Here is a 26761-nt window from a genome sequence, read left to right on the forward strand (position 1 = left end):
GTACATAATGTTTAGGGTTTATGTCACTTAAGTAATCGAAAAGAATATGGTAAAAGCGTGGAACCAATCCTCTATCCTTTCAACCTTTTTCAAACAATCATGCATGGTATAATTAACCTCTTTGTCATTTATATTTTCTCTTATTTTCACTTGAGCGCCTAAGACTTCCCTTTTGACTAAAGCTATCATATTCTTCATTTATCATATTTTAATCCTCAAACCATTTCCAAAGCAAATTATAGTTTAATCCTATTTATATAATGAAATTGATTTTATTTTCAAGAATTCAAAAAAAAAACAGATTTAATTACTATAGTCACTCATTTTCGTCTGGGGTTTTACTTAATATACACATAGTGTATATAATATATAGTGTTGAAAGCATTTTTTTTCAAAAATATATCTAATATATAGTTTTGAGAAATTTTTTAAAAATATATATAATATATAGTTTAAAAACATTTTTGAAAATATATATAGTACATAGTTTTGAAAACATTTTTGAATATATATATAGTTTTGAAAACATTTTTGAAAATATATATAATATATAGTTTTGAAAACATTTTTGAAAATATATATATAATATATAATTTTGTAAACATTTTTCGAAAATATATATAATATATAGTTTTAAAACATTTTTGAAAATATATATAATATAGTTTCAAAAAACATTTTCGAAAATTTATATATAGCTTTTTTAAAAAAATATATATTTTTAGAACACATTTTATATTATATTTTTTTACATTTTATTTGTTTGTTTTTGTTTTTTCATTTTTTTTCTTTTTGTTTTATGTCCAAAACCGGGTCCAGCAGATGCCCAATCGTGTAAAGGACCTAACCTAGCCCCAACCCGATTAGGGTTTCATGTCTAGCAGAAGGGCGCCGAACAAACAAGGGCCATTGGATCTGGCCCTTTGATCCAACGGTTAGGAAGCATCAGGAGCAACAAATGAAGGCCCCGGGATGACTGGTTGCACAAACGACCGAACGGCCCGAAATTAACGAGAACGAGAGAACAATCCGTTGAGGGCAGAAACAAGCACCAACGGTAGGGTATAAATACCCTACCAAATCTGTCAAACAAGGAGGGATCGGGAGGCAACCAAGTAACCAAAAAGCACCACTAATAAAATCAGAAACATCAACCAAGAAAAAAACCCAATACACAATAAAGAAAACGAAGCATTCACGATGGGAAGGCAACATAAACATCAAGCAAGAACCGAGCAAAACAATTCGTGAAAGTAGCGAAAAAATCAAAAAGAGCTCAAGAAAACAATTTCGGTCGTGGTTCAGAAGGAGAACGACCATCGAAAACCGAAGAGAGACATCGAAAAGGTAGGAGTCGAACGTTTTTTTAGATCTATGTTATTTGGGGTTAGTTCTGAGGATTTAGAGTTCGGGATAGTATTCGGGGCTTAAAAAGGAGTGTTTTGGGGAAATTCGTAATTTTTCGGCCATCGGAAGTGGTGGGCAGAGCGACGGTGAGCGGCGGTCGGTGGCTGGCCATCGGGGCTAGTTGAGGAGAGGGGAGAGTGTTTGGGGGGTTGAGATAGTTTTTTTTTTGGGTTTTGGTTGAAAATATTGTTGTTTTTTTTGGTATTTATAACCGAGGGACTAGGTTGTAATTAGGAGGTTTTTAAATTATTTCTGTAGCCCCTGTACTTTTGATGTGTTATTCATTTTGGTCATCTGTTGCAATTTTGTCTCTGAATTTTCAATTAATTCAATGTAATCCTTCATTATATTTATTATATTTCACAATTTAGTCCCCCTAACCTTTTGTTTTTTTTGCAACTCATTTTTTTAGTATTAATTAGATCCATAAATTTCAATTTAGCTCAATTTAATCATTTAATTTTTATCTATTCATTTATTTTTTCTGTGTTAGTATTTTATTAACATTTTTTCTCTCTCTTAACATTTTTTTCTTTCTATTTTTTCTTTCTTTCAAAATTCAACAATTTTTTTATTTTATTCGTTTTTATTTTGACATTTCTTAATTATTTTAATTTATTTTATTTTCCCCTTCTTTTCGCTTTTAATATTGTTCTATTCAACTTTTTTATTTTTATTTCACAATTTGATATTTATCTTTTACTTTTTAGGGATAATTTTAACCAATCAAAGGAAAGTAATTCGAATCGAATCTTTAAATTTTAATTTTCGCAATTAAGACAACCGAGAAATTAAAATGGTACCGAAAGGGCAATGCAATGGTGCTAATCCTTCCTTGTCTGTAACATACTCCCGAATCCGACACATTTCTGGTAAAAAGCAGATCAGGTAAGATGATGTCCGATCAACCAAATATTTTACAAAAAAAATCATCGGTGACGGTTATAACATTTTTATTTAAGTCGAAGCTCAATTACGGGCCAACCCGAAGGACGGTTATGACAATTACAAGAGAAGACTTTTTTCCATTATCGAACATCGGAAAATATCTAAATCTATTTTGGGGATGCTACAAGTGAAGTGGACAAGTTATACATCCAAGCAAGACCCTTTGTTAATAGTAAATTTGATTTCATAATCTTCTTTATGTCCATTTTATGATTGGTTGTAAATAATAACAGAAGTTATTGGATGATGATATGATTGATTATTTTTAATTAAACACGTAAATTTATGTAAATTTTATTCTAAATCACTTGTATGACTAATTTGATATTTAGGTTGGACCATCCTAATCGAATATTAAAAATCACATTTTATCTTGGGAAAAATACAAAGAAACAAATACCTATTCAAATAACACCACTCGTAGCTAGCCCTCCATCCAATTCCAACCGTATAAAATCAATAATGATGATAAACTTGAAGCTTCAACAAATCCTATGGCTATGGCTATGGCTATGGCTATGGCTATGGCTATGGCTAGGCGCGTGCCTTTTAATGGAGACATGGAGGAAACAAACATGTATAAATAAACAAGCATACATCCATTCAGAGTACTTACGTCTTACCTTCATTGTTTAAAAAATATAGAATAACTATAAACACATATAACTTAATTGATAAATTATGCATTCCTTCCCACCCTTCAAACTTGGCATTCATTCATCCATTGTATAGAACAAGATGTCAATCTCAAAAATAAACTCTCCCCGACCCCACACCCCCAACCCCCGAACCGATTATTTTTGCTTCGCTCAACACATAAAAAGCTACCTTACCACCAGCAACATCTTCATCACTGGAACTGTTTTACAGTTACTAATATTTTTCACCAATGAATATAGCAACATTTCCATGACTCTAGGCTTGTAGGTCCTTGTCCGACTTCCATACAGGGGGAGATTTTGGAACACCCCCGTCACTCAACCTCCCACTTCCGTTATCCATGCTAATCAGAACATCGCTTTCACTTTCTTTAGCCTGAATTTTTCATCAGAAAGTTTGAATAAATCAGTTGCAAGATTTCAAGCAAGATGAGAATTATACATATAACAATTAAAAACACACAAATCTGCATGCAAAGAACTACCTGTGGCAGTTGTACTGATACTTCACTAGCCTTCTGCTGCTGGTTCTCAAGAACGGAACAATATGAATAAAGGACCATTCCAACTACAGCAATCAAGATCCCCAAAATGTTGCGCCAGCTAAATGGATCACGAAGTAGAATATAACCAAAAGCCAAAACAAGGCACGTTTTCAGATGTCCTAGAACCTGATAAGTGACTGGGGATGTCTTTCCAATTACCATAAATGTACTAAAGTTGACAGAGACAGATATCATGCATGATAGAACAATGAAGAACTGCAAAAACGATTGCATGTGTAAACAGTTAGGATCAACTAAGAAAAGCATTATACTACTCTCTTTTATTAAGCACAGAATTTGTAAGAAATGATTCTTTACCAGCACTTGAGGGGTATACTTGAAAGCAAAAACATTCTGGTTAGTCAAAAGCCCATCCAAGAATGGGCCAATGATGAACAAAGTTAATGCCTGGTAAGGGCAAGACTGGTAGAGAAGTTGAGTTGAAGATACTTTAAACTTCTTCTGAATGGTATTAGTCATCTAACAAGAATGAGTAAAGAAATTAAACAATTAATTCAAGATGAACCTATTCATGGAGACCACAAATTTAACAATCCATTTACTATTCCTAAACATGGAAATAAACTACCGACAAAACATGAAAAGAAATAGCAAATATCATTCCGTATTAAGGATACAATTTGAGCTATACAAGTAGTAACAATTGCCAGCAAAGAAAGGATAGAACCCAAGAAATTGAGCTGAAGATCAGTCACAGTTGCAATTCCAACACCTAGAAGAAGAATGCCCAATGAAAGTTGGATATTCCTACTGCAGTAGCATATAAATGTATCAAAATACAGAATAACCAATAAATTTCTACTTAAAAATAACAGTGGTATGAGCTGCAACAGAAACCACCCAAGGAAATTACAGCACAAGATTTCTCCAACAGAAAGTTTAGAAATAGAAGAAATTTTGAGATGTAGCAGTTACAGTCAAAGATACAAATCCTTGTTTGTCAACATGTAAGCACTGGAAAATGACCCCAAAATGGGTAAATGCAATCTCTTTTTTTGATAGAAGTTGGAGGTCTCATTAAAAACTCCCTTCTTATTCGTTCACATACTTAAAGTATGTTAACGAACATTGGAAGGAAGAAAAGAGTACCTCAAATTTTATTGATAATAATACCCGATACAAAAAACACCACGGAATATCCTCTCATGGTGATGAACACCATTACAACAAACACCTTAACCTCATATAACCTCATACAAAGCCACAGTCTAATCACCTTACTTCTAATTACACCACCAGCAGTAGGAATAAAATAGCGCAACAGAACATAATGCAAATTAAAAGCAACACCTACAGCCATATGAACTAAAACAAAACCACAATTGAAGAAACAAGATCTAATGAGACTCGTCTTCTTCAAGAGCCCAAGAGTTTGGTTTGAATGAAGGCTCTATCTCATGCACTATGACCTTGAAGAAGTTGTCACCAACCTTCAATTCCACCATTGCATCAATTCTCGCATCAGCCTTTGTGAGGACTTGAATTTTTGCCCGATCAAAGGATGATGGAGAATGACAACTTTCGTCGATAGCTAGTAATAAACCCCACTTATCAGCAATGTTCTTGAAAGTATTCCAATTCCATGTGTGAAAAGGAACACCCTCACAAACTAACCATACTCGACGACACTCCATTACCAAACTCTCTGACCAAGCTTCGACTAAGGAGAACTACTCTGCGAGAATCTTTGATTTATCGTTCTTTACACTTCTCAGTGAAGCATTGTCTTCGAAAATCATTAAAATCGGATTACCAGCAGCTCTCATTAAGTTGAAGCCAGTGAGGCCCTTCGCTTGCATTTGTCTAGCGAGATGACCAATTTTGACAAAGTCCTTGCACCACCCCACTAGACAATTGCTCAACACCTGAAGTTTTTCTTCATCTATAACACCTTCAACTTTAAAATGATTCATCCTCGAATCATCTTCCATCCCGGACTTGCGAAGAACACCTGTCGAGGACTTTCTCTAATAGGAATGTCGAGGTTTGAATTTAGCGAAAGAAACACCAATTTTGTTGTCGTCGATACGAGAGCCATTCATTTTTGAGATTGCTCTCCTTGCTTCTTCGATTGATGCGAAGCGAATAAAACCAAAGCGAACTCCTTTTATTTGGAATAAAAGCATCAAGTACCTGACCATGAGAGCAAAAAAGAGATCCAAACCTCTCCCAATGAATATTCTCTGGTAAATTTTCAACAAATAACGTGAAGCATCCAGACTTGTCAACTCTGCAGCCCTTTGTGATCGACTCCCTGAATCCCTCGTGTACACCATTTACTGCAGATTTTTCATCGTAGCAAACTTCTTTAACTGACACATGAAAACTAGGAGATGCACAGAAGCTGGAATTGGCAATGGCAGTACTGGAGGAACAGGAAAACCTCCATACTTGTCAAAATCAGAATCTGTAACTACTCTTTTAACAACAAGATTCTTCCTTGCCATCTCGATGTGCAAGAAGGACTTTAACTTAGCGTCAAAAACTATTTTCTGAAGGGCATCCTTGGCAGCAACTGCAAATTTAATAGTTGAGAAGAGTGCAAAACCCTTGGGCTTATCTCCCTTGAAGCTCAAATGTGAATCTTCAAAACCTGGAAGCCATCTCAGAAAATTCTGCAACTCTCTCTCTTTGACATCTTCAGGCAGACCCATAATGAAGATAGTATGAACCTCATCACGATGAGAAAGGTGAGATGACAGAGAATGCACAGCTGCAGAGGGTGAAGGAACTTGAACCGGAGGTCTCATCTTGAGAGAAGGTAGGATTCCAGCACTTGGCATGATGACTGACTGTTGAAATAAAACACCTAGAGACTTGACAAACTGTCCTGGATTTTGAATGCAGATTTGAACGAAAAAATCAGAGAAGTAAAATGCTAGGTAAGATATGCCTCCAAACGTGAAAACCCAGAGCCAATAACTACGATCTGGAAAAATAAGTTTTTCTCAAGAAGATCCGTTGACCAGCAGTGATTATTCACAGTAGAGAACTTGGGTTTTTGTCACGAGCATCCGATGAGTATAGTGGAACGGTTAAAACGAAACTCGGGAAACTGGTGGTGGAAAAGAACGGCGAAGAAAGGCAAGTAGATTTGCTCCGATTGAAAAGGAATCTAACAAAAATAACCAGGAAAAAGGAAACGTTGTGGGTAGACGAATATCCTTGAGAAAAACGGCGTCAAAAGGATGTCGGAGTGCGGCGGTGGACGGTGGTCGGAAGACGGCGAACGGTGGTTGGAGGTCGGCGGATGATGGTCGGAGGACGGCGGACGACAAGCGACTGAAGGTGGAAGACTAATGATGGATGACGGTAGTGAGGGCTGTATAAACGACACCCATATTTTCTCTCTCCCTTGGAAATTTGAAATTTGAAAACGCCTGGTTAGAGAAGCTGGAGCTTCTCTCACTTCAGAAGTTTTTAATTTTTCCGGATAAGAAACTGTTCTATTTCTAAGGTATATTATCTACAAAAAACACAATTTGAAGAGGCCAAAATTATAAGAATGTGAAAGAACATCAGGTTTTTTATCTCCTCAGATGTTAAGAGCTGGAATCACAGTTTTATCCTACCTTTTAGCATTTAGCATGAAACAGTCACAATCGAAGCTATCAATCCATGTTTATCAACAAGTCAACACCAAACAATGGCCCTAAGCCAATAAATGCAATGTCTAACTCTAGCCCTCTAAAAAGAAAACTATTCTACTCCTAAGGTTTATCCCCAAAAACCACAACTAGAAGAAGCTAAAAGTATATGAATGTGAAAGAACATCAGTCATACAAAGAAACAAGCACACTCATAACTGACCTGAACTTCTTCCTGAAGAAAAGGGTCTCCAACAGAACAGTGCAGGGGATAATTGCCAGTTTTGTCATCTAAAATATAAAACAAAAGGATCCATTCAGCAATTGGTGCTCCTAATATGCTTGTAAAAATAGGAAGAAGGGCTAAACTTTGAACTTGATATACATGGCACTAACGGATTCCATACCCATTGATGCTGTCAGCACAAAAGTATCATTCTGTACAATTTATGTTGGAATCAAGCGAAACTTGGGCATGACTTACATATGAATCAAGAGAATAACGACATGAAATTAAAATTTTACCTGGTAGAAACCAACAGAGTTGAAACCCAAACTAAGATTCAAAAGCCCGATGGATATCCCATTTAATATACCGAAACCCATGACAGCTCTTGCATCAAAAGGTTTATGCTCAAACAATTTCATCCATAAGGCCACATGAAGAGAGCAAAATGTGACCAGGAGATGCCAGCTTGTCAAAGTTGTGGCTGCAGAACCCAGACCCAATATTAGCAAAAGGAACTGTAATAAAAGATTATAACTTATTCTGATGATGCTTTTTTCGACTTGCTGGATGTCTGGTAGGGCTTATTAGATGTAAGAAATATGCCAAAAATGACATGCCACATCATCATAATTGGAATCGTGAACTAATTCAAAGGCAGAAGTTGAGAAAAGTTTCTCCAATTAAGACACATAAGGAAATATGACACTTAACACTAAAAATGATGCAGCAATAACAGGAACTTGAGGCGACATACAAAGATCAGGCAGTCTGAAGATAAAACCTAAAAGAAAATTTCTTACGAGATCACAGCAATGCTAGACAAAACCATGTGAACTTTAGCTGCTGAACTAAACTATCATTTTGGGGAATATAATATCAAAGTATAAGGACACCATACATTGTCTTATACGCCCCATAAGAAAAAGAGTAGCAAGGGATGGATTGGAAAACTAAGCATTTCTTTCTTAATCAACTGTAAGTTGTTTGATCACTCAGTGAGGAAATTGAATGCTGAATCTGTGCACTAGTGATGCTTCCAAAGTGCAACAGTTCAATCATTTTCATGTTCATACGCATACTAACACGCGCACAGATTCAGATTCATATTAGATTCTAATCAGTCACTTAGCATCGCCTAAGGGATTGATATTTCCAGAGCATAATTATAATGATGTGATAGCATAACTAATGATAAAAGGGAAAAAAGATGTGAATAAATGAATAAAGTAGAAACCGACCAAAGGTGAAAGCGAGAGTAGTGATAAGAGCCTTGTTGCAAATGACAATGGAGACAGAGGACACCACCGATAAAGTCAAAGCACCAATCGTCCCCAGCTGAAACTTCTGGTTCTCACTCATACTTGTCGTTTTCTAAGCTACGTATTCGATCTCTGATCAGGATCTACGTAAATCTCCGTCGATTGGGTTGGATAGCCGACGAAATGAAACTGGTTGGAACGAAGAACCCTGGCCCAGAGCAAGATCTGCCGCATTAAAGGAAGGTTGAGGCCGAAAGCCCTGGCTTGGGCTGAAGCAAGAGCTGAGAAGGAGAGGAAGAAGAGGACGAGTAAGAGTCCGATTAAAGGGGAAATCTGAGAAATAGAGACAGTTCGGGTTTGAGTTTGCTTATAGCATATAAATCGTCGGTGTTAATTTTGAATTAGTAACACGTACATCATAGGAAACTACAAGTGATGGCAGCAGCAGCAATAGGTAAACCGGTTGATTGTCGCCAGTCATCGATCGTCATGTGTAACAAGATCAACACTAAAATATTTGTATTTTATTATTTTTTTCTTTTTGAAGTATTTTTTCATAAAACTCACTCAAAATGAATAAAAATTCAGATAAAAGATTCGATGCGATAATACTCTCAAAATGGAGGGTTATACCAATAAAATTGTATGAGTTTTAAAGAGAGATTTGAGAAAATTTAAATTTAAAAGTAATAGGATATAATGAGACGAATTTATATGTATTTAAGGTGGGATCATAAAAGACATTGTATAGCGACATTTTCTATTAATGTCTAAGAATAGGTGAATAAATCCTAATTTTTATTAAACAAGAGATAAAATATTTTTTTTTACTTAAACTGCCATGTTATTCAATTATTAGTGGGTTAATGATATAATCCAAAAATAAAATTTAATGTTAACTATAAAATAGATTTAATGCGATTTAGTTTACTCTACTAAATACATCCATTTATTTTCGTATTTCATATATAATTATCTAATCATATCGAAACAAAATCAAGGCTTTGACATAACACATTAGGTCTATAATAGTAATCCCTTCAAATAAATATCACCACATTGAATACCGTATACCGATTTAACACAACTAATGAGCATATATAATTCAATTAATATTCAAATAGGTTTAAATGCTACTATATAATAAAAATCTAGGATCCCACCAGAATCAAAATCCCATTTGAATATCAATTTTGATTTCACAGCTCTCCTGCCATCTTTTCATCGTCCAATGTAGACCTTCCGATCAGTAATTGTATACTGTTTTAGCCTCTCTTGGTTGTTTTTGCTTTCCCCTAATCATCAATTAGTTTACATTTAACAAAGGCTGGGATAGTACTCGGATGACATCTTAAAAGCTTCAAGGTCTTTAATGTGCTGCTTCTGCTGCTGCAAACAATCTGTTTTGTTTTCACCTTCTTCTAGGTTGGTTTTGCATCCCCATACACGGATTGCGAGTTTTCGACATTTAGGCGAAGGTTCTCGCAAATACGTTTTATACCACTTCACAATGTCCGTCTTCTGGATGCTTTTGAGTTCCTCTGCTTCCCTCTTTGACATGTCAAACATATACCTGACAGAAGAAGGAACAATGCTATCATATTCGCACACGTATCTTGCACCAGCAAAACCCTAAATACTTTTCTGGACTAGATACATCTACAGAACCAAGGCAGAAGAATAAAAGAAACAGAAGCAATAGTCATGGTGAGGAGACTAGCCCAGCTTAAAATCCAATATTTACCGACATGATTGCCCTTCTCTGCACAAGGTGGTTGTATAGTGCTTGTAATGCCATAATCAGAATTATTCCATAAACAGGATTAACTTGCAAAAGGAAAATTATGTTTGTCCAACAAAAATACTATATGGATAAGTGTACCTATTATCGACAATCTGATTCCATAAGCGATTGGTCTCATATAAGAGGGAGGGATCTCTTTCCAGGAGCTTTGCTGTTAGTCCACTCCTATAACTCTCAAATGATTCGTCATCAAGCCCTTCCTACAATTTAAAACATACACGTCTTCATTAAATAATAACAAAGTAATACAGTTAAGCATTGAAAGAAAATAGCTGTGCATCCTTGGTAGGCTATAATAGAAAAGTACATAAGCAAACCAGCAAATTAGATAGCAGCTCAACACTCACCAACAACTCTTCCAAGCCATTAATGAAGCTGTCTGTTCTCTCCTGCAAGTAAACCGGGCTATACTTGGAAGATTGAATGCAGAAACAAAAGCCACAAACACGATAGGTCACTCGTGGGCTACATTCAACCACATAACCAAGTTGTTCCTTTGTCCTACATTCCGAATTGAATAAACAATTAGAGAGATCATTCTAATTTTTCAGTTTAGCCTTGCCAAAACAAAAAAGGAGACAAAATTAACATAGCATGCTATCACATTCGTTTACACATGCATACATCCCTACAAACAAATGATCCACTAATGCTAGCAAAAACATGCATACAAACATAAAGATAACTAGAGCAGCCTAGATAAGTAAAGATCTCAAACAAGGCAAGGTTGCACCCTTAACAGAATCAAGATAACCTTTCTTTTCAGCAAGAAAAAAAAATTAAGTATACGATTATTTCAATCAAATAGTTTCCCAAAAGAAAAAGGGGGAAATTTCGCTTTTTTTCCCCATCTTTTGGGTACTTATGTGCTCAAATGCCCTACACAGGCTAGCAGTAGAGAAGATTGATTAGCCCAACTTTAGACCTTCAGCCTTTGAAAAAATTACCTTAGTCGATTAAAAAGTGGTTCTTCCACAATTTCATCAAAAAGATCAATCAAAGCCTTCAATTTTACAGCTTCCTTCTCTTCTTCCGGCTCAATTTGGAAATAAAGCTTCAATTCAAGGCCAATGATGTGATCAATAATAGCATAAAGCATTAATAAATAAATAAAATACAAACTAATATTTCATAGAGAATCAGATCATCATCATGTACCTCAAGCACCGAGTTCGTTTCAGACTTATTCTTTACACTGACATCTCTCACGAAGTTGGCACCAGGGGGAAAACATATCACGTGCTCTTTATGCTTCATTGTGACTGGCATCGGTTGTACATAAAAGTTGCTTTTGAAGATATTTGAAATGTCAAGTACTTCCTTTTCTAATAAATTGCCATGGAAAAGGCCCTCAATATATATCTGTCCAACATATGCAGTTAGAATTTAGAGAAACTATCAGGCAATGAACCCAACAATTCAATTAATCATTGCACGTCCCTATAAACAGTAAAATGAAATATCAAGAAGTGCCAAAACAAACTTTTGGAAACTGTCATTCTAATTTCAAAAAAAATGCATCGATGGAGGGAAAACTAATTCTATATGTACATTTTTCTTTGAAATGTTTTGGTTCCACTCATAATTAACATTTCAAGGTTCAAATTGGAAATTAACTCTTCCAAGGACAACCATTTCCTCGTTTCATGGGTGATATAAGCCTAAGCCAAAAAATGCATTCTGAAAGGAAGTTAACAATACTTCACCCAATCTTGTGATGACTAACTACAAGAAGGTTTTGAGGACAATAAAAAAAAACCCTACAAGGTTCACCCAAATCAAAAGCAAATTTAAACTGATGGAAAACAATAACATGAAGAATTTGGCCCAACCCGTACATCATGTGTTGGTTTTACCTGGGAACGAAGCTCAGGAATAAAGGCCATCAAATCAGACAGAGAAATGTCATTTAGAAGACACAGCTTTTCATCAACGTCATAAAAACTCTTGCATAAAATCTGCAGCCTCAAGTAGGATGAGTGACTCAAAGGCTTCATGTTGGAGTTTCTTAGAGTTCTCTCCATATTCTCCTTAATTACCTGTCAGATGCAGTGTCAGATTACAAACTCAAGGAAAGCCATTAGAACCAATTCAATCTTGGTCTGTGTTGATTATCAGGAGGTAAGCAAATACTAGAATTAATTGATAAACTTTTTCATCTGGATTGTAAGAAAATAGATTAGTTTTATAGTAGATTTTTTAAGTGGCAATCTTAATAAAAACAGCGGCTGCAATTTACTTGTTCTTTCCCCAAAGGTCGACAGCTATGTTAAATGTACATCAAACACATCACAATTCGAGGAGATGTGTGTACCTTAAAACGGTCATTAGTAGGTGAAAAAGAGTTTGCGATTGCCAAAATTTTTCCCAGGAGAACAGGAAGTTTATCATTGAATCCATAAAGCTTGAGCTCTAACTTGTCACTGTACATTGCCACTGAAGTTTCTAGCTTGGCAATACTGGCCTGGAAACAAAATTCTAATCACCTTTAGATTTCAACAACAAATGCAAGAACAAACCAAAGTAACATATGGCAAGAAACAAGATGAAAACGAATGATGACTATGTTTCAAAAACTAGAAAAATACAGGGGCAAAAGAAATGTTTAAGGAGATATTATTTGCCAGCAACTCATAGACTGCTTAAAATAGAAATGTAAAGGGCTCAGCTTTACTATTGCCCAAAGATCCTAACACACATGTATTTTTTTGTTATCACAATTTTCTATTGAACAATAAAAATATAATCAAATTTACTGTTTAAGAAATCAAATGGACTGATCCAGTAACCCATACTCCAAGGCCAGTAAAATCTTCACTAAATAAATTAATAAAAAATCATGATTAAGTAGCTTCAGAACAAGTTAACTTTCTAAGATTCCATGCAACAAATTTCAATAAAAATAAAATTAATTACGAACAGAAAAGTTCAAGACAAATGATCAGAAATGAACCTGATATATAATCTCATTTAGCTCATCCTTGAGGAGGTGGATATAAAGTTCAGTCAACAAACAACTCTTCAAATTAAGATACGCCCCTTTCAGATTAATCCGAAAATATGTATTTGCTCGAGGAACTTTGAAAGTACTATCAAGCTTGTACCAGAACTTCATCAATGGCTCATCAAAAATGCAGATAGGCAATGTTTCATTTGCGGGATCAATTTCTGTAGAATCAGCTCGAATAGAGAAATCACATGGAATAAACTCATTTTTCAAAGGAAGATGCAATGAAGCATGAATATCTGGGGGGTCTTCCCATAATTCCATCAAAGATGAAGAAATTTCTTCCTCAGAATAAGGTGATCCAAACCAAGGCTCATATTGAAAATCTGCAAAAAAAAAAAAAATTGTGGGAATTTACAATGTAAAAGGGACAATCCAACCAACTGGTAGTTGCAAATCAAAGAAAGCCATATGGCTTCAAATTAGATCGTCATTGTTCTTAGACTCTTGGAACATAGAAACATGGTCTGATATTTTACAATAATAATATGATGGCTAACAGAACATGGTACCATTTAGCTTGAAGGATTTTGTTACTACATCAATTCTCATGTTTCTTGGAGTGAAGAAACCCAGAATCTTTCTTATCGTCTCTTCATCCCATAACTCATAGACATAGTCTCCATAGATAACATGTTCTGGTGGATAAACAAGCAAATTTTCTGCAACAAAGAAACACAAGGAATAATTAATGGAATGCAGCAGCAAATACCAGAAATTAGAAATAAATATAGCTTCCTTGTTATATTTATCAAAAACAACATTAAGAGTTCACCCATAATTCAGACAATGATCAAACAATATAATTTTTTTAATTGCCAACATTTTCAGCTTTAACAATGTTAGGAATTTACTAGAAACTCCTCATTGGTCCTAAGCTCTCAAAAGTTTCTAGAGTTAGCCCAATCTCACAACCCAATCAGTTGCATACAAACACTGATTATCAGCGACACAGAAACCATGTGAGTTTGTTTAACATACACGAGGCACATCAAAATCCCAACAAATTTCAAGGCATATCAGCACCATACCAACTATTTTCCACTTTCAATTTCAAGTATGGCAATGTCAGCAATATAAACAATTTAGCTGCAGCACAATTTTTCAACAGATGCAAGTTGAAATTTTAAAAGGAAGAGAAAAGAACCTGCAAGTTCTGCAGCATAATCATCCTGAGGTTCTTCCTCAGCAAAACGAAAATCCATGTTTCCCATATCCTGCAGTTCCTTAAATATCCATTCTTGAGGGGAAAGTTGACGCAATAATTTAAGATATTGATAAAGATAACCAATGATGTCAAATATCTGCAAGGAAAAAGTGAAGCAACATTAACAATTGTGGCTAAAAAACACAAAATTCGCGAAGCAACCTTAAAAAATATAAGCACATACAATATAGAAACACAAATACAGCAACAATCACAGTAGCAGTAACTGCCTAGGTACATTTTATTATAAAATTGAGCTGCCAATTACAGAAACACAATGAGAAGATAAAGAAAACCAACATCCTCCTAGGAATTTGAGATGATTTTTTATGCACATTTGAATGGAACTATATGTAATACCACATAAAATGAAAAGCACAAGAGAAGTTTTAGCCAGACTCTTATTTGCTTAGAAGATGAAACAACATATGCTACCTTTTCCAAACCACAATCTGTAAGATGAATGGACATGCTAAAGATATAAGCTACAAAAGATCGCTGCATTCCATCATCTGAAACACCGGCAGATAGAGAGGTTATCCATCCCTTAGCTTTGAGAAAGTAATGCAGGCTTCCTTTGCCCTCTGGAAAAAGGGGGGAGAAGAAGATATTACATTTGTGCTTTAGTACACATGACAAAACATATACAACATCATGGTTTAAGCAGCAAAAAAATTTCTCAATGAATAAACCAGAAACTAAGATATAAGCATTGTTTATCTCTTATATGGATCTAAACAATAAGGGAATAGTAGCAATCATATTAGTTTCAGGGTATTAAAATCTGATATCAGCATAATAGTAGTACTAGTAGTAGTTAAGCATATTGAATAAACTTGAGGGGTTAAGCATTGGAAATTGAAGCAAATGAAAAACACTATCTACATTCCACAGACTAATCAAGAATCACTTATCATTTATAAGGCATCAAAGCTGTGGACCGTTCACATTTTCTTCATATATGCATATGCATCCTTTTCTTTGTTATTATTACTTCCGTGAGCAACCTCCTACTTAAACATTAAGATAATGCAGAATTATATACCATGACCAAGAAGATGAGCCAAATAATCTTCCGGTTTCTTCAGATACTCTTGCAAAAGACAAGGTAGTGCCCAGCTTAACTCAAGGATATGGACATCCTTAACTGCCTCCAACCTATAAAGTTTTCCAGCTCTCCAGACAGGACTTTCCACCTTAAACTCTGGCTTCCCTTGAGAACCTTGTTTGACACCCGAAAACAATTCAACAACCCATTGCTGAAGTACATCCAAAGGCTCTACACCATCAACAAGTATTATCACGATTATGCTATTTAAGTAATGTAGACAAATATTTTAGACATTAATGACACCATAATTTTCTTCCAACAACCACATGTATAATAATTACTGAAATTCCTTCAAAAATTACAATTAATGCTTATATATGATATGTTTAAGTGTTTTATGGACAGATTATAAAGTTCATAATCAGCAATCTAAAATCTAAATAAGGCATGAGGATGGAGAGAGTTAGTGAGAGAGAGAGTGAGTCCGTCAAAAGTGAGGTTCCTGGCGATAACCTTAGAAAGGTTCATGGTGGAATTATTTGGTCAGCGTTCGTTGATAATCTTAGCAGGAGAGTGAGTCGTAGTGATTTATGGGCTCGTTTTAGTCATTTTGGTAAGGTTATTAAGGTGTTCATTTTGTTTATCAATAATAGACCGAAGTATAAGGTAAGCACGTTTGCTTTCGTCCATTTTGCAAGTAAGGAGGATCTGTGTAATGCAGTGGATAAGATGAACAACGTCCTGATTGATGGGAGAAGGATTTTAGTGGCTGTAGCCAAATATGAGAAAATATATGGGTCGAAGAGACAGAAAGATGGGAGGGTTGATGGAGTTAATAGTGCTGGTATCAGTGGGGGAATGGGTAGAAGATTGCCTTCTCAAGCTGACAGGGTGAGGAGGATGGAGATGCTGGATAAGTTTCATGATGGGAGGTCCTACAAGGAGGCGGTGGTGGGGGTGTATAAAGAGCCAGAGGGTGTGCAAGAGGGTATTCATTTTAATTCGAAGGAGTTGAATAACACTAAGGATGTTTCCATCCCAGTGGAGGATAGGGTCTGGCTTAGATCGTCTCTTACTGGTATCTTCAAAGATATTTTTGAACTTCATGTTGTGCAGAAAGCGTTAAGGAATGAGGGCATCAACGTAAAGGTTGTTAGGTGGGGTTTTTCTAAGAATGCGTGCCTGGTTGTGTTCCAATCGGTGGAAGAGAAGAATTTAGCAATGGAAGGAAAATGGGAAGCTTTGTCCTTCTGGTTTGAAAGGTTGGAGCCGGTATTGGATGAGGAAAGCATTCCCCGAGCTTTTTGTACGATCTCCATGATAGGAGTTCCTTTAAATTGCTGGTCGGTTCCGTTCTTCACTAGGGTGGTATCCAGGTGGGGCAAGTTAGTGAAGATTAAAGATGAAACTGCTCAGAGAGTGGACTGCAGAGTTGCACAGATGCTTCTTAGGGTAGTCAGCCCTTTTGACATCCCTGATCATACTTCAGTTACTACGAATGGAAGGAAATTTCTGATAAAAATTAAGGTTGATGGGGGGGATGATTTCTTTCCTGATTTTTCAGATCTGGCTGAAGAGATTGTTCCAGAGGATCCTTCGGTGGAGAACTCCTCCGGATGGAGCACAGAGGATGGGCAGGCACAGCATGGAGGTCACGTGGGATGTCAGGAAATGTCAGAAATCCATAATAGGGTGTTGGAGTGGGTTGCAGACTCACAACGTGGTAATGTCACAGATTCCGAGAGAGTTGTCTCCTCTCCACATGAAAAGTCGGAAGATCTTTTTGAAAGTAATAAAAGCGGGAAAAGTATGGGGGGGATCTTTTTAAGCTTTATAATGTTGACCGGGAGAGTGGGCCTAATTCAGGCCTTGGAGGGCATCAGTTGGCTGGTCTGGAACAAGAAAACTGCCTAAACTCTATGGGCCGTAGTTCTTTTTCATCAGATACAGTTAAGGATTCAGTAGGGGTTGAAGTTGGAGGAGGGGCTCCGGTTGGTTTAAAGCTGATAAGTTTAAGAGATGGTTCACAAACCTGCTCTGCAAGTTCGTTATCCATGAAGACTGCTCCGGTTGGAAGGAAATTCATCAGAAGTCATAAGAAAACTTATAGTAGGTCGAAGTCTAGAAAGATCTGGAATCAGGTTGTGAAAAATTGTAATAATGTGCATGATTGTAAGGAAAAGTCACGAGGGGTGTTCAATGGTGAGACAGGAAGAGCTTTAATTTCTAGAGGTTGTCTTTCTGATGTTTCCGAGGCTGCTGGTTTTTCGATAAAGGAATTGGACAGTTCTTGGGTGAGCAGACCATACAGGAGAATTAAAAGGTCTCTATTTAGGGAAGCTGTTGATCATGCTAGTGTTGATACTGTTTCCTCATCAGCTTTTCCTTTGCTGGTTGAGGAAGCAATTGCTACATGGGAAATTAGTAAGATGCTGGGGATATCTTTCAAGGAGGGGAAGGAAGCTTTTATACAAAAGATTGTTGAATTGGAGAAAGGGTTGAGTGGGGCTATTTGACCTCGAGATTTGTATGTGGGCTTTCTGGGTTCTTTTTATTTGAGTATCATGACTAAGCTAAGTATCTTGTCTTGGAACGTTAGGGGTTTGGGTAAAAAAGAGAAACATAGAGTTGTGCAAAAACTTGTTTCTGAGAAAAAACCGTCGTTTCTTTTTCTTCAAGAAACAAAACTTGAAAAATTACCAATGTCTTTTTTAAGGAGGAGTGGTTTGAATGGGTTGCAGGGGTTCGTTGAGTCTCCATCAATAGGGTCATCTGGTGGTATGTTAAGTTGTTGGGATGATAATTTTTTTGAGATTGACGATCAGTTTATTCATAGGAGGTTTATTGCTGTTTTTGGAAAGATCAAGTCTAACCACCTTAGGTGTGGCTTCATAAACGTTTATGGTCCGTCTGTGGAGGAAGAGAAGGCTGCTTTTTTTGATGAACTGGAATTGTTTTTAAACGGGTTCAGTATCCCTTTGTGTGTGGGTGGGGATTTCAATGCCTATTTGAATGAAGAGGAGAAGTTAGGCAGAGGTCATAACAGAAATTCACTGGAAATTTTTAATCACTTTATTCAGCAAACGGGACTTATTGATTTGCCTCTTGTTGGGGGGAATTTCACATGGAGCAGTTATCGAGATTTGCCGACGGTTGTAAGACTAGATAGGTTTCTGGTGAACTGTAATTTCTCAACAGAATTTTCCGGTATCAACCAGTTTCTTTTTCCTAAATCTATCTCCGATCATAATGCAATTTTCCTGGAGAGGGGGGTAGATAATTGGGGTAAGAGACCCTTTAGGCTGTTCAATTATCTATTGTCTGAGGATGGTTTTGAGAAGATGGTTGTTGAGTCTATTAAGCTGTTCAAAGAAGAAAATTCAAGAGCTGGAATTTTGAGTATGCTTAGGAATACAAAGTCTGCCATTAAGTGCTGGTCTGGAGATAGAAATCAATTTCCTCGAATGGACATCTCTATGTTAGAGGAAAAAATTCATCAGATTGAAAAGGGGATGCAACATCATCCTCCTTCCAATGATTTTGTCATTTCGATAGAGTTGAGGCTTTTGAGAAATGAACTTTGGAGACTTCTTAGAATCGAAGAGCAAATTTGGGTACAAAAGTCTAGAGAGAAGTGGGTCAAAGGTGGTGACCGTAATTCAAAGTTTTTTCACACTTGCGCTTCCATTAGGAGGAGGTTGAACTCTCTGTATGCTTTAAATGTTGATGGTGTCATCACCAAAGATCCAGGTCTTATCAAGTCTAGTGTCAGGGAGCATTTCTTTAAAGCTTTTAATTGTTGCTCAACAATGGAAGTGGAGGGTATTAACTTAGATTTCGCAAAAATTTCCCTGCAACAGAACCTATTGTTAGAGAAGGAGTTTACGGAAGATGAGATTTGGGGGACCATTAATTCTTGTGATAGTAATAAAGCCCCTGGGCCAGATGGGTTGAACATGGGTTTTTTTAAGAACTTCTGGCTTAGCTTGAAAGGTGATATATTGAAATTCTTCCACAACTTCTATTTGGGTAAGGAGTGGGAGCATGGTATTAACCATTCCTTCTTAACTCTCATCCCGAAAGGTTCTAATGTTGGGAGTTTAGATGATTTCAGACCTATTTCCCTTGTAGGTGGGATGTATAAGATCCTATCTAAGTGCCTCGCGAGAAGATTGAGATGTTGCATCAATGATATAATTCGCAAAAATTTCCCTGCAACAGAACCTATTGTTAGAGAAGGAGTTTACGGAAGATGAGATTTGGGGGACCATTAATTCTTGTGATAGTAATAAAGCCCCTGGGCCAGATGGGTTGAACATGGGTTTTTTTAAGAACTTCTGGCTTAGCTTGAAAGGTGATATATTGAAATTCTTCCACAACTTCTATTTGGGTAAGGAGTGGGAGCATGGTATTAACCATTCCTTCTTAACTCTCATCCCGAAAGGTTCTAATGTTGGGAGTTTAGATGATTTCAGACCTATTTCCCTTGTAGGTGGGATGTATAAGATCCTATCTAAGTGCCTCGCGAGAAGATTGAGATGTTGCATCAATGATATAATCAGTGAGTCTCAATTTGCTTTCATTCCTGGGAGACAAATTTTGGATTGCTCTTTTATTGCTAATGAAGGAATTGATTTATGGAGGAAGAGAGGCTTGAAGGGTTGTGTATTTAAGGTAGACTTTAACAAGGCTTATGATTCGGTAGATTGGGACATTTTATTTAAAGTTATGGCGAAGATGGGGTTCGGTTCTAAATGGTGTAGTTGGATCCGGATGTGTGTGTCAACTGCTTCGGTGTCAGTTTTAGTTAACGGGGTTCCTACTGATGAATTTCCTATGGGTAGAGGCCTTCGGCAGGGTTGTTCCCTGTCCCCTCTGTTGTTTAACCTTGTTGGAGAACTGCTTAACCTGCTGCTTCGTAAAGCAGTATCTTCGGGCCTTTTCAGTGGTCTGGTGGTTAGTAAAGATGAGGCCTCAGTCAACTTATCTCATCTGCAATTTGCAGATGACCTAATCATTTTCTGTAGTGCTTCGAAGACTCAGATTGTTAATGTTAAGAGGATCCTTCGGGTGTTTGAAATTATGACTGGTCTGGAACTGAATCTGTCTAAGAGCAGATTATTTGGGATTAATATTAATGAGGAAGAGCTTCTTCAGTGGGCTAATGCTATTGGATGTCCTGTAGGACATTTTCCTGCGGAATATTTGGGGCTGCCTCTTGGTGCTAAGAGAAACTCTATGATGTTGTTGGATCCGGTAGTTCAAAAGTTTCATTCAAAGCTAGCCGGATGGAAGGCGAAGACTCTATCAATGGCAGGGAGGTTGGTATTACTGAAGGCAGTTTTGGGTTCCCTTCCTATCTATTTCATGTCCCTTTTCAAGATGCCTTCTTCGGTGAGTGTTAAGCTGAATTCCATCATGGCCAGATTCTTATGGGGAGGAGGAGTGGAGGCTAGGAAAATCCATTGGGTCAATTGGACAAAAGTTTGCTCCGATAAAAGTGTTGGAGGTCTTGGTGCTATGAATATAAGTCTTATGAATAGAGCTCTCTTAGGGAGATGGTCTTGGAGGTTTGCTAACGATAAAGACTCAGTGTGGAAGAAGGTTATTTGCTGTAAATATAATTTGGATCCCAGTTTACTGCTGTTTAACGAGAAACTTCCTACACATGCTTCTTGGATTTGGAAATCGGTAGTCCTCAACCATTTCAAAAATGATCAGTTTGGAGCAAAGTTTCGTAGCAACTTTAAAGTCAGAGTGGGTGATGGAGGGAGCATTAGATTTTGGTTGGATAGTTGGGCACATGATTCCCCTCTTAAAGTGATTTTTCCGAGGTTGTATGTGCTGTCTATAAATAAGTATGGGAAGCTTTATGAGTTTGGGGAATTTCGATCTTCAGTTTGGTCTTGGCATGTTAATTTGAGAAGGAATTTGAGTGAATGGGAATTGGTTCAGTACTCTGATTTAATGACTCTAATCCACAATATCCCTCTTTCTCGGGAGTTATCGGATGGGTTGGTCTGGTATGGCAATGGGGAAGGTGTCTATACTGTTAGTTCGAGTGTTAAGTCATGCAGGCCTGTTGGTATAACAGATCCCTTTTGGAAGAAGTATGTTTGGAGGGGATCGGTGCCTCCTAGAGTGGAGGTCTTCTTGTGGCAGGTCGTGCACCAGAGACTGCCAATTAAAGTTGAGCTACAGAGGAAAGGAGTTTCAACTATTGTGGATATTGCTTGCCCTTTTTGCGGAGAGGCGGATGAAACCTCAGCACATTTATTCTTTTCTTGCTCGGTGGTGTGGTCCTTATGGAATAAATTTTTGATTTTCTGGGGAGTTTCTTCAGTTTTTCAAGACAATGCTCACAGCTTTATGGTCGCTTGGGATGAATTGGTACCTAATTCGAAAATTTGGTCCTTCATTCCGGGGGTGGTTTTATGGACAATGTGGAAGGGTAGGAATGCAATTGTGTTCGAGGGGGGGAAGGTAGATCAGATTGATTTATTCTTTTTGGCAAGGTGTAGACTGGCTGCTTGGTTCTTAGCTTACTACAAGGTTGTATCTATCCCTAAGGACTCTCTTATTTGTGACCCTTCACTTGGGGATTGTTGCTCCTTTTTAAGCTCTCCTATTATCAAAACTGTGTCCTGGTCTAATCCTCCAGAAGGATTTATTAAGCTGAATGTGGATGCGGCTGTGACTGCAGATTGGAGGAAGAGTGGTGTTGGGGGCATTCTTAGAGTTCATGATGGTTCGGTGGTGGGCTCTTTTCTAGAGGCTGCTGGTCCAGGTCCTCCTGTTTTGTTAGAACTCAAGGCAATTATGAAAGGGTTATCTTTCTTTGACTCGTTTCAGCAGCGGTTTAAGGAAAGGTTAATTGTTGAATCAGACAGTAAATTAGCAGTGGATTGGGTCAAGAACATCGACCGTTGTCCCTATGTTTACTTAGACATTGTGACAGCTATTGTTGGCAATGTTAGTGGACTGAATAGTAGTATTAGATGGGTTGCTAGGTCAGCCAATGTTGAGGCTAATAGTTTAGCTAAGGCTGGTATTGGATAGATCTCTGTTTTGTTTAGTTGGGTTTCTATTAGGTTTTGGGTTGCTTATTTGTATGATAGATTGTATGGTTGTTTTAAGTCTTTGTAACTTGTGGTTATCAATGAATTATTGAGGCACTCTTTTCCTCCTTCCGCTGATTAAGGAACACCGTGTGATCCTTTAATCATGAAGGGGGTTTTTAAAGAGGCCTACCTTTCCTATCAAAAAAAAATCTAAATAAGGCCAAATGGGTAAGAAAAATAAAAAAATGGATGGAAATGGGGAAAAAGAGGCAGTGAAAATAAATATGATCATTGTTCAAAGCACTTTTTCCAGCAGAGACTAGCAATAGAGAGAGACTAAACGATGGCCACTAATCTAGAGAACCACAAAAGAGTAACTTACCACCACCAATTACTACTAACTTCATCAGACCACCATGGTAATAATCTTTATACAGTTCTAGTATTTGTTTGCGTAGATCAAACCCTCTCTCGGCAGCATCAACCAGGCTCTTCTTGTTTCCTACCATTTCAGAAAACGGAAATTCCCATTTTCATACCAGTAGAGATAAACAAATCATTCAAAAAGTGAACAACAATGACAAGGATCTCACCCCAAAAGAATCTATTAAAAGGGTGACCGTGTTCAGATGTATGGCACTGGAGTTGCTGAAGGCGACAAATATCATTCTGCAAAACCTGGTTAAATTCTACAATTCCATTTTGGTAGAAATTAGAATTCCACTCAGAAATCATGAATCAGTACAGGTAACAACAAGTGTAAACTAGAAAGAGAACAAATTTCCTATATTTAGAAGAAGAAAAAACAGAGCAGGGGGATGCATGAAAACAGATAATAGACAGAGATCCATGGGGCAAACCAGAATCCACAGCAAGCACCTCTCGATCCATTGCTTCAAGTTTTACAAGGGGTGAAATAAAAAACTGAGAGAATCTGATAAAGACAAAAGACCAACATAAGGATCAAATTTGGACGATTTGGGGAACCAGTATATAAAACAAAGAGCAAATTATTACTCCGTTAAAAAATTCTATAACAAAGCTCGAATCGAGAAATGGAAAGGAAGTGGAAAAAGTAATTCAACTACTAAAGCTCCTCCCTTTTATAGTTTGATCATTTACCTTCTCAAAGCACCCTTGAGAAATTCTTTTTCAACTTCAAAATGATAGCAGGTATGCTCAACTTCTGTATATGCATTTGATGAGCCTCCGTGTTTGGATAAGTAACTATCATACTAGCAAAGAAGAGTGTCAATGTTACTAGGACAAATAATTATAACATAATCAAATAATAAACGCACTGTCTAGATGTAGGCCAAGAAAGAATGCACTGTTTAAATTAACAATAGAAGAAGCTAGCAAATAAAAATATTTTCTTGTGGATATCAAGTATAGTAGTAGGAAAGAACATGGGTGAACAAACCTCGTTTTCATCAGGAAATTCAGTACTCCCCATGAATAGCATATGTTCTACGATAAAATAAAGAAAATTCACGAATATTAAGCAGAGCAGAAATTAGTGCAGTTGAGCAGAATGAATAGACTGAGAGTAACGAAACCTAGAAAATGAGCGAGACCCTGAGCTTCAGGAGGGTCAGAAAAGCTGCCAAATCCTACGCACAATGCTGCCGCTGCCTGCAACCAAATTCACAATCGATGAATCAATCTAATGTCTGGACTTCAATCAATATAAGAAAGGGAGAAGTCAAACCTTTTTAGACTGAACGGCCTTCTCTTCAACCTGTTTCTCATCGTCAGTGTCCTCTTCTTCTTCGTCATCTGCATCCTCATCTCCATCTCCATCCTCATCTTCATCTTCGTCTTCGCCGTCGTCTTCAGTTCCACCTTCAGTGTCAGCCTTATCTAGCAAATGAGAACCTTCAGGAAGTCCGTCGGGGTAAATCTGGGGATCGTGAACCAGCAAAGCGACGAGGCCATTGTCGAGCTCGATTACCCTGTAGAGTCGGCGGTCGTTTGCAGACTTGATTACCACGCTGTCCGATGAGTACCTCAGTCGGCTTCCGTCGGCAACCATCGTCAATTTCTCCACCTCGATACGAAGCGTTTACAATTACAAAAGAGAGGAAAACTTCGATTCTTTGTAAGAGTCAAATATATAATGTTCTAAAAGTAAATATGCTCCAGCAGTTCATCAACTTAAAACAAACTATCCCAGTCCGCCAGTCGCCCTCTAGGTCTTCCTTTGTGCAGCGCATATAAGCAAAGCATCGAATCATAAATAAATTAAAGCGTAAAATGCACTCAGGTTATTCGATTATTAGTTAGGTTACAGACCGGTCATCTAATTTCAAAAGGTTATAATAGAGTCGCTCAATTGAAATTTTGTTACAATCGAATCACACATCCGTTAAAGAATGAAACATCAAACATATATATGATGAGGTTTGATATAATCATATTTTTCAACCTTAAAACTTATATTTTCTATCAAATTATTTATAATTCAATAAATTTAATCTTTCAACTTAAAAATCTATTAATTTGAGGTTAAAAATGACTCGTTTATAATCTAACTAAAAATTAAGCGATATAAAATATATTTTATATAGAATTGCGCTTTCAATTTGAGAAGAGCCCAATATCAAAGCCCAACCTTCTTGTCATTAGGCTCGTAAACAAACCGAATGAACACAAAAGATGGTATGTTCATATTCGTTCGTTTAACTTTAACCTAACGAACAAACACGAACAACTAAACGAAAGAAATTGTTTATTTGTGTTTGTTCATTAAGAAATTTAGCATATTTGTGTTCGTTCATGTTCGTTCGTTTAAATGATAAACGAACACAAATGAACGAATCGTAAACGAACACAAACGAATGAACATAAACAAAATAATTGGGTTTATATTTGAGAAGAGTTTTTTTTCTTTTCAAATATTTTTAGGATTTATATTTTCTTTAATTGATTTGAGTACTTTTTATTTGGGTTTAAAATTAATTGAGTTTAAAAATATTAATGGGTTTAAGGTTAAAATTTATTAAGTCTTTTATATTTCAACATGGGTCTGGTGAACATAAACAAACAAACATAAACGAATAAATTATCAAACTTTCACAAACGTAAATGAACGAATGAACATTTTATTCGTGTTCGTTCATTTAATAAATAAACAAACATGAACGAACTTCCAATCGAACAGTTCACGAACAATTCAATGAACGTTTGGTTCGTTTATAGACCTACTTCTCATGTGTACTTAAGTCATCTTGTAATAAAAAAATTCAGTTCAACTCGAAATTATTTGACAGACCCTTTCCACCGATTATCAATGGTACCAATCAATTTAAAAACGTTGGACTTTGAGACGTTGGACTTTGCCTACTCTTAAACAATTTTCTCTGAGACGTTGGACTTTGCCTACTCTTGAACAATTTTCTCGTCTAGTATCCATAGAAAGCAACGACCAAGATATTGAGTTCAGGAACACCATCTAACAACCAAAAGCACAAAGGAAAAAGAAAACTCGGAAAGATATCAAACAAAATAAGAAAGACTTTCTTGACTGTATTCAGCTATAGTACTAAATTGCCACAGCAAAGCATCGTAATGCCCGCATCATAACGTTTTTTAAGGTTACCGTGACACAATATCGACGCAACGCGATAAGGGAATCACATCACGATTGTTGCAGTCAAAAACCGTTACGTAACATCGCAACACATTATAAATTGTGCCGTAACAAACTTTAAATTATCTGAAATATAAAATTACATATATGAATTGTTTTAATTTATTTCTGAAAACTAGATTATAAATATATATCATTAATAATATAGTAATAGTTATGTTTAAAATTAGTTACTTAAATTTGAATTAATTAAATTATTTATTAACGTTATTTTAAATTTAAATTAATTTAAATTTAAATTAAATTTTTCTCATATCTAAAATTGATATGATTAATTTTAAATTAAATTTTATATTAACATTAAGTATTATAATTATATGTTTA

The 26761-nt window shown here is 36.5% G+C and overlaps 2 protein-coding genes across 3 annotated transcripts; both read right to left on the bottom strand.

The window, feature by feature from the left end:
- Positions 1-3167: 3167 nt before the first annotated feature.
- On the bottom strand, positions 3168-8998 carry LOC120114592 (UDP-xylose transporter 3-like). The gene is made up of 7 exons (XM_039135444.1): positions 8635-8998; positions 7693-7877; positions 7391-7458; positions 4198-4330; positions 3878-4039; positions 3500-3775; positions 3168-3390 (listed from the first exon to the last, which is right to left on the bottom strand). The coding sequence occupies exons 1-7, from the start codon at positions 8753-8755 to the stop codon at positions 3271-3273; spliced, it is 1065 nt and encodes a 354-aa protein (XP_038991375.1). The 5' UTR covers positions 8756-8998; the 3' UTR covers positions 3168-3270.
- A 674-nt stretch (positions 8999-9672) lies between these two features.
- Positions 9673-24820, bottom strand: LOC120114591 (nardilysin-like). 2 transcript variants are annotated; one of them, XM_039135441.1, is made up of 19 exons: positions 24497-24820; positions 24345-24420; positions 24209-24255; positions 23908-24020; positions 23646-23719; positions 23379-23474; positions 23168-23287; positions 15719-15952; positions 15109-15257; positions 14614-14770; positions 13979-14128; positions 13413-13792; positions 12774-12923; positions 12316-12498; positions 11618-11821; positions 11407-11513; positions 10807-10960; positions 10538-10659; positions 9673-10228 (listed from the first exon to the last, which is right to left on the bottom strand). In XM_039135441.1, the coding sequence occupies exons 1-19, from the start codon at positions 24818-24820 to the stop codon at positions 9973-9975; spliced, it is 3096 nt and encodes a 1031-aa protein (XP_038991372.1). In that variant the 3' UTR covers positions 9673-9972. The 2 variants fall into 2 exon arrangements, with proteins under 2 accessions (XP_038991372.1, XP_038991374.1); XM_039135443.1 differs by lacking the exons at positions 24345-24420; positions 24497-24820 and having other exon boundaries at positions 23908-24012; positions 24209-24252.
- Positions 24821-26761: the final 1941 nt, after the last annotated feature.

Source organism: Hibiscus syriacus, unplaced genomic scaffold, assembly GCF_006381635.1.
Source record: "Hibiscus syriacus cultivar Baekdansim isolate YM2019G1 unplaced genomic scaffold, ASM638163v2 tig00110236_pilon, whole genome shotgun sequence".
Lineage (NCBI taxonomy): Eukaryota > Viridiplantae > Streptophyta > Magnoliopsida > Malvales > Malvaceae > Hibiscus > Hibiscus syriacus.

What these genes read in the sequence shown, in the direction of transcription:
- LOC120114592 (XM_039135444.1), bottom strand. Translation starts at nt 8,755, where the DNA reads ATGAGTGAGAACCAGAAGTTTCAGCTGGGGACGATTGGTGCTTTGACT. An exon ending in TACTCTCGCTTTCACCTTTG is followed by an intron (nt 7,878 to 8,634) that starts GTCGGTTTCTAC and finishes TGGGTTCTGCAG; the next exon opens with CCACAACTTTGACAAGCTGG. An exon ending in TATCAGTACAACTGCCACAG is followed by an intron (nt 3,391 to 3,499) that starts GTAGTTCTTTGC and finishes TGAAAAATTCAG; the next exon opens with GCTAAAGAAAGTGAAAGCGA.
- LOC120114591 (XM_039135441.1), bottom strand. Translation starts at nt 24,820, where the DNA reads ATGGTTGCCGACGGAAGCCGACTGAGGTACTCATCGGACAGCGTGGTA. An exon ending in CTCAAGGGTGCTTTGAGAAG is followed by an intron (nt 23,720 to 23,907) that starts GTAAATGATCAA and finishes TGTCTTTATCAG; the next exon opens with ATTCTCTCAGTTTTTTATTT. An exon ending in TTTTAATAGATTCTTTTGGG is followed by an intron (nt 23,288 to 23,378) that starts GTGAGATCCTTG and finishes CTGAAATGGTAG; the next exon opens with GAAACAAGAAGAGCCTGGTT.